General features: G+C 40.8%; 1 protein-coding gene across 1 annotated transcript; it reads left to right on the top strand.

Moving 5' to 3' along the window:
- Positions 1 to 3,669: 3,669 nt before the first annotated feature.
- Positions 3,670 to 4,758, top strand: LOC138609420 (4-galactosyl-N-acetylglucosaminide 3-alpha-L-fucosyltransferase 9-like). The gene has a single exon (XM_069682067.1). It carries the CDS (start codon positions 3,670 to 3,672, stop codon positions 4,756 to 4,758), a length of 1,089 nt encoding a protein of 362 aa, XP_069538168.1.
- The last annotated feature ends 2,185 nt before the right edge of the window (positions 4,759 to 6,943 follow it).

Consider the following 6,943-nt stretch of genomic DNA (forward strand, 5'->3'; position numbering starts at 1 on the left):
CTGCTTGACCTTTATTCATTGTGTAGAAACAGCGGTGAAGTACCTCGCTGACAGATTCTCACAGTCCTCATGCTAACCTGTCCTGATCCATCTGTCACGTCAGGCTATGTAAAGGATACATATGTGAAAAACACCTGAGTGACTTGTTACCGCTGTTTACCCAACACAAAGAGCATGTTCCTGTCCACACACAGCTCCAGCGGCACACACACTTTACACGTCACAACCATTCAGAGACGCATACGAGTTTCAGTGTGTTCTGTTCCTTTAAATACAGAGGCTTTGCAGACGTTGCACATGTGTTTAATAATGAAGCAGCCGCGTGAATGTAAGCATTGCTGATGTTGTAGCAGCAAACTGCAAATATGATCATTAATTGATCACACATACGGAAGGCAAAAGGAGTCATAAAACATGCATTTACTTGTGTAATTAAATATACAGAATGTTTGTTGGTTTGATCTTATGTGTAATTGTTTTTTTTTGCAGAAGATAAAAGGTTTCAGTGTTTTTAAGAATCCTGGAAGAAGTGCAGAAAACATGTAAACACACAGCTCAATGATGTAGACTCCTATAGGAACCATTTTTACTCAAGTCGATGGGTCATTGATCAGTTAAAACCTCATGCCAGGATCCGTTGATGTATGTTTATCAGGGTGTGTTTGCCACAGGCTCAGTGTAAAAGCTTTGATTTTATTAAATAAAGACGCGAGGAACAAACCGTACGTGGGGTTATTGAACTTTGTTATTTTTAGAGAGTGTTTACAGAGCTTTAACCGTGTCAATACAAGAAGCTACGATTACAGTAAGTTCTAATCCAGCTTTATTTATCTCAGATATAAGACTGAACTTACCAGTGTGTCTATAGTTTTGCATTATAGGCTGTGTAAAAAGATGGACGACATGACAGCTCCCTAAAAGTGAAGCCATAACATCTCTATCGCCCCCTGCTGACTGGCCGCAGTATAGGTCATAAAGCCCGCCTCCTCCATGTTAACAGATGGGACATGAGTCAAACTATAAAATCAAAATACACGTCAAATAAATGTTTCTCAAACATGGTTTCTGTCATTATAGTTGGTTCTTATCATCTGGCAAATTTATTTTTCATTAGTTATTTGATGCTGTAAAAAGGATGATTGACAGCTCTGTTGACAAATACGGCTCCTGCAGCCGATCTGTTCAGGATTAGCAGAGTAGAGGAGGAACGGTGAGAGGAAACGTAACTAAAACAATCACTACAGCCAAGTTTACATATCTGTGAACGTCTGCTTCGGACCAACACAAGAAGCTGTTCTGCTGTTAAATACACCGACGTGCGGGACCTTTGATGTTAAATGTATGTTTTGGGAGGGACGGTACGTCAATACCAAAGCTCCACCAGCCGATCTCTTCTGCGCACACTCTGGCTCCAAATGTGCAAGATGGCAGCGCCCGTCCATTATTATATACAGTCATTGTTTTGCACCAATGTCAAATACCAAAAAAGAGTGGTATAACATAACTTCAAATCCAAAGCTCTACAGACATGGAGACGGTGAGTGTGTTTGCCTGTGACTTTTCAGGCTGTATTTTAAAGGCCGGGTCTGTTTGCTACAGAACATCTATTATCTGCTCCTTGTCATTGCTCTTGTGTTCTCTACAAGTCACAGAAACATTTTTCATTTCTACATCTTTTCTTTTCTAATAACTGACAATGACACATTTCTGTTTGTGTGTGCGCGCTTGTTTGTTTAGTGGGGTTGGTTAGCTTCCTCAGGAGGATGAGGGAAGATCACAGCTCTTAGTTCATAGGATTGATCCTTTCATTTTACAGACTGTACTGCTGTTTGTTTATCGATTCTTTTTGCGTGTACAACACTATGTAAGTGATCACTATCATCATGCCAACCTTGACCATCACTGTGCTTAATTACAAAGGCACGTGATGATGATGGTGATGGCACAGGATCATGTGTGAACATAAAAAGATGTGTTCAGCTGGCAGAGTAAGCAAAGACAACTGGTTTCTCTTGTTGGGCTCAGGAGCTTCGTTCATATCTCACTACTCACACCAGTGTTCAGGTGTCAAAAGCCAGCCACACTTTATCTACAGAGTACAAGAGTACATTCAGCCCGTGTAGCTACTCAGTGGAAAGGTGAGAACAGCTCTTTAATTCAGAGGTGATTCAGTGGTCTTAAGTCCTCTAACTAAAAAGAATATTGATTCAGAAGCATTATAATGTAGCCTACTTATTCTCTAAAAGTCTCTTTAATCCAATTGTATTATATCTTCAGCTGCTGTTTTGTATGTTACCTTCCTCATTTGTGTTCTTTAGAAGTATATTTTAGATGTAAATTACTGGCGTAACCAAAAGTTCAATAAGCTCCACCCCATATTTAGTTTGTTGTTTAGTTACGTATCTTAAATTTTCTGTTGTATTTGAAAACAATTAGTCCTTCATTTTAGACATATCCTCATTTGTTTATGGCTGATCTGACAACTGTCCCTTGCAGATTTTATAAGTGGTAGCAAGCTAGCTAAAATTGTTTGCTAGCTTAATTTGTTTGAAAATCCTGTTTCTGTCTGACTTTAATGTTTACCATAAAAAGAAGAACCAGCTAAAGTTTCTTAGATATGAACCAGACCATGACCATGACAACATTCATTGCACTAATGTTAGGCTACGGGCTAAAAGTGAGGCTAAATGTTAGCATCCTCTTCAGTTGATAATCAAGGAAGTGTCCTGACTTTTTTGATTGGTGTTTCCAAACTGGGGCACCAACATATGCAGGGGTGGCATAAAGTCGGTGTGCGCACACGTTTTAATAGCATGTATTAACATTTTTGTCTCCGCAAATCATGTCTACTTTGTCCACTTACATTAAGGTATCATACATAATTTAAATTTTAAAAAATAACAGCAACATAAATCTTCTTTGCTTAATACTTTAAGGACTCAGAAAGTATCTTCATGAGTCACGGTAAAAAGTACCAACAAAATGAATGTGCTATGAAATGCCACAAAAGCTGCTAGCAGCCTGTTGCAACACAGCAGAATAAGTTCGTTTGAAAATAAGTCCCGCCTCTAACCGGGTAGACAGCCAATCATAGTTTAGAACTAAGGGGAGGCACCTGGGGCCAATAAGATTTCAGGGAGGGGACCATGCCACCCCAGGCCACCCCATAGACACACCCCTGTTGACAATCCATGTAGAAATAAATAAATAAACAGCATCAGTCATGTATTGAGAAGAACAGCCACTTACTACTCACATTTTGCATTTTTTAGAGCTGCTTGAAAGTTCTCCAAATACAGTTAAGATCAGAGATGCAACATTGCTCTAAGTAAGCGATAACTTACATCATACAGGTTGCTGTAGTGGAGAGAAACCAAGACAGGGCAGGACCCTGAGGCGAGGCCCAGGGATCTTGTCTCGGAATCAGTCAGAGGTGTGAATCATTCAAAATGTGTCAGCACAGTTGCTGAATTAAACAAAAAATGACCCATAAATTAACAATGAATGTTTTTACACTCATCTGTTGTCTACACACTTGGTGCTTTAGCCCCCACATGCCGCAAGCCGCGCTCAGGGCAGAATTTTAAACTCAGTTATTGGATGTTTCATAATGCACCTTGGGACTTAATTAAGTCCGTTAAGTGATTTGATTCTTTCCTTCTTCCACAGATGACAGCTTCCAGTAAAACTCTGTGCTTCGCAAAGTTAGCTGCTCTTGGCCTTATCTGCTCTGTTCTTGCCTTCATCCTGTACTTTGAGCCTCCATCTCCTGTTTGCCAATCTACATTAGCTAATGAGGAATATTATGAAGGCGAGGATCCAAATGAAAAGCCCATAGTCCTGCTGTGGTTCTGGCCTCTTGGTGTGAAGTTTGATTTCAAAGCTTGCTCCACCTACTACAACATTGATAGCTGTGTTCTGACAGCTGACAGATCCCTCTACAGCAAAGCGCAGGGCGTCATTTTCTACCACAAGAACATCGCCTGGCATTTACGAAACATGCCGCAGGGTCCACGCCCGGCTTTTCAGAAGTGGATTTGGTTCAATGTGGAATCCCCGACGAACACGGCGAAGATACCAGGTCTGGACAATCTGTTCAACTTAACTCTGAGCTACAGAAGAGACGCTGGCGTCACGGTGAGGAATGAGCTCACTATCAGGGAAACAGAAAATAAAGATGAGCTTGTTCTGCCCAGGAAAGACAAACTGGTTTGTTGGATTGTCAGTAACAAAAACAAAAGAACCGGAGCAGCTGTGAGAGAAAGGTATTATCAAGACCTGTCCAAACACGTCAAGATCCACGTCTTTGGTATCGCACACGCAGGGCACCTGTTGAAATATGAGGACTATTACCGAACCATTGGTAGCTGTAAGTTTTACCTCTCCTTCGAGAACTCGATCCACAGAGACTACATCACTGAGAAGGTAAACGGGCCCCTCGTGGCGGGGACCATCCCTGTGGTTTTAGGTCCTCCAAGAGAAAACTACGAGCAGTTCCTTCCCTCTGACGCCTTCATTCACGTTAACGACTTCCCTGATGCGGAGGCCCTGGCACAGTTTCTTCTCTATTTGGACACGAAGGATGAGGAGTACCTGCGTTACTTTGAGTGGAGGAAGTTCTACTCCGTCACTCCTCATCTCCTGTCAATCAAGAATGAGTTCATTCAGCCTGTCTGCCTCGCCTGTGACCACATGTCACGAGACAGGGATTACCATGTGGTTCACGACCTTTATAAATGGTACTCTTCAAAAAAATAAGAATATCATCTTTTGTCAACATGAGGCAACAGTCTCAAAGCCCATCGGGTATCATCTGACGACAACATAGCCTCTGGGAGCGACGGCCAACTTTTTTAGGACTTCCGGTGTAGCTAGCGGTTAGCAATAAAGGATTTCCAGCTAATACTTAGCGTACTTTTCTGCTCGTTGGTTATGTTTACAGTGTAACTAGCAATTTGAAAAGCCAGAATAGAGTTTGAATTGAGAGACGACAACTAAGACAAATTGTCTGCTGTACTTTCATGCAGATGTACGTTTACAGAGATGAATTAAAGCCAAGTCATTGTCAGATAATAGCCGGTGGGTAGCAGGAATTTGCGTTCTGCCTCTTTTAGCTTACAGTATTCACACTCTCAACATGCCCGCAAAAACACAATTGGACGATACTCAGACTACAAATGGAAACCTGAAAGCTTCTGACACTGAAAATCATGTGACGTGCTTACAGATTCTGCCTTTGTATGCAGCTGATTATAGAGGTTAGGCTACAGCTAGCAGCCAGTTATCTTAGATTAGCATAAATACTGCAAACAGGGTGAACACACTAGTACATAACCTGTTTTTAACAGATTAAATTACAGGATGAAACTTGTAAACTTGTGAGCTTAAACGTTGCTCGTATAGGTTTACACTTATACCTTTGGAGAGTCATGCTAACTGTTTCCTCCTGTGTCTCGCTTTTAGGCTAGCTACTCTTAACGGCTGCTAGCTCTAGGCTAACATTGGCCACTGCTAAAAAGACGCTAAGTGTTGTTCCGGTAAACAAAAAAAAGTGGACATATTTCTTATCATAAATTGTAAAATACTTGTATTAAAACATTTTCTTTGGTGTTCCAACGCTGTGCTACACCTTTTTTGGAGGCTAGCGACTCTAGAAAAAAAGTTTTTGGGATGTGAATAAAGGGAGAAATGATTACTTGATTAAGTCTCTTTTATACTTTTTCGTAACTGTAATTAATTAATTAGATAAATGATAACAAAAATAAAGTACAAGTAAATCTGCATCTGGAGCATAGTAAAACAACTCCCAACCCAGTGTAATCATCTCTAACTTCATCGACCAAATGTTCACAAGTGTTTGCTAAAGGAAGGAGAAGTCCATCACACACAAGTCAAACCGTCCTCTGTGTATTGTTGCCTGTTGTGCATTGTGCCGGTGATTGAGTAACGCTGGGTGAGATGGAGACAAAGATGCTTCTGACAGTTTGTGTCCAGTATTTGCTTTGATTTATCTGTCATGTCAGATGTTTATTCATGCTTTCTGTACACACACACACACTCAGTTCAGTGAAAGGTTACAAATGAAGCTGGAGTCTTCTCCAGCTTCATTTGTAAGCTGGAGAGGGGCTGCAAATATGTGTGGTTAAAACACGATTTGTTTTTCAGGGTCAGTACCTAGGAGGTCTTTGTGTGTTTCTTCATGAGTTGTCTTTATAGATTAAAGAGCATACATTTTTTTTAAGTCTTAAAGGGGCATGGTGCTTTTCTTTTTGCATTTTTTATGCCGTAGGTTTGCTTTGTTTATGGTCTGAAAAGTCCTAATTGAGTCAATATAAATATAAAGACTACATGGGCGGTCAAATTTGCAATTAATTCACATTTTCTATTGTCTCCCTTTTTCTCAGCACCTACTTTAAAGTTGTAAATACAGTGCGTTATGACATATTCCAAAATGCATCACAACCAGGTACACGACTGTTGTTTCAAGTCCAATCTTCAAATACTTGAGTGACAGCCCGGTCTGACACAGGATTGGTTAGGCTCATGAGTGGGCGGGGCATCCCCTCAAATGAAAGGATGAGGGAGCGACAGCAGGCTTTCTCAAGCTTCACTTGACAGGATCTGATAGAATATCTACACACTTACCTTCCCAGACGCAACGTCACTTCAGCTCCGAGGGACATGTAAGTATTTTATTAACGTTCTACCTGCTTTGAGAACGAGAATCGCTTAATTTAGAGCAGAAATTATGCTAATTTGGACACCACATTTGACTTTTCAAGCTTTGAACCCCTTTTTTAAACTCTGTGATAACTTCTTTCAACCATTAAATGAACATGCATCCAATAATTTTGTTGCCACAGATTTTGATACAGGCTTCTTCTGTCCTCACAGGTGTAACATGGCCTGTGGTCCCGTTTTTCGTGCCACCCTGACAGTGATT

The sequence above is a fragment of the Semicossyphus pulcher genome, unplaced genomic scaffold (genome assembly GCF_022749685.1).
Source record: "Semicossyphus pulcher isolate SPU_LCO1_2020_fin unplaced genomic scaffold, fSemPul1.0.p SCAF_5, whole genome shotgun sequence".
Lineage (NCBI taxonomy): Eukaryota > Metazoa > Chordata > Actinopteri > Labriformes > Labridae > Semicossyphus > Semicossyphus pulcher.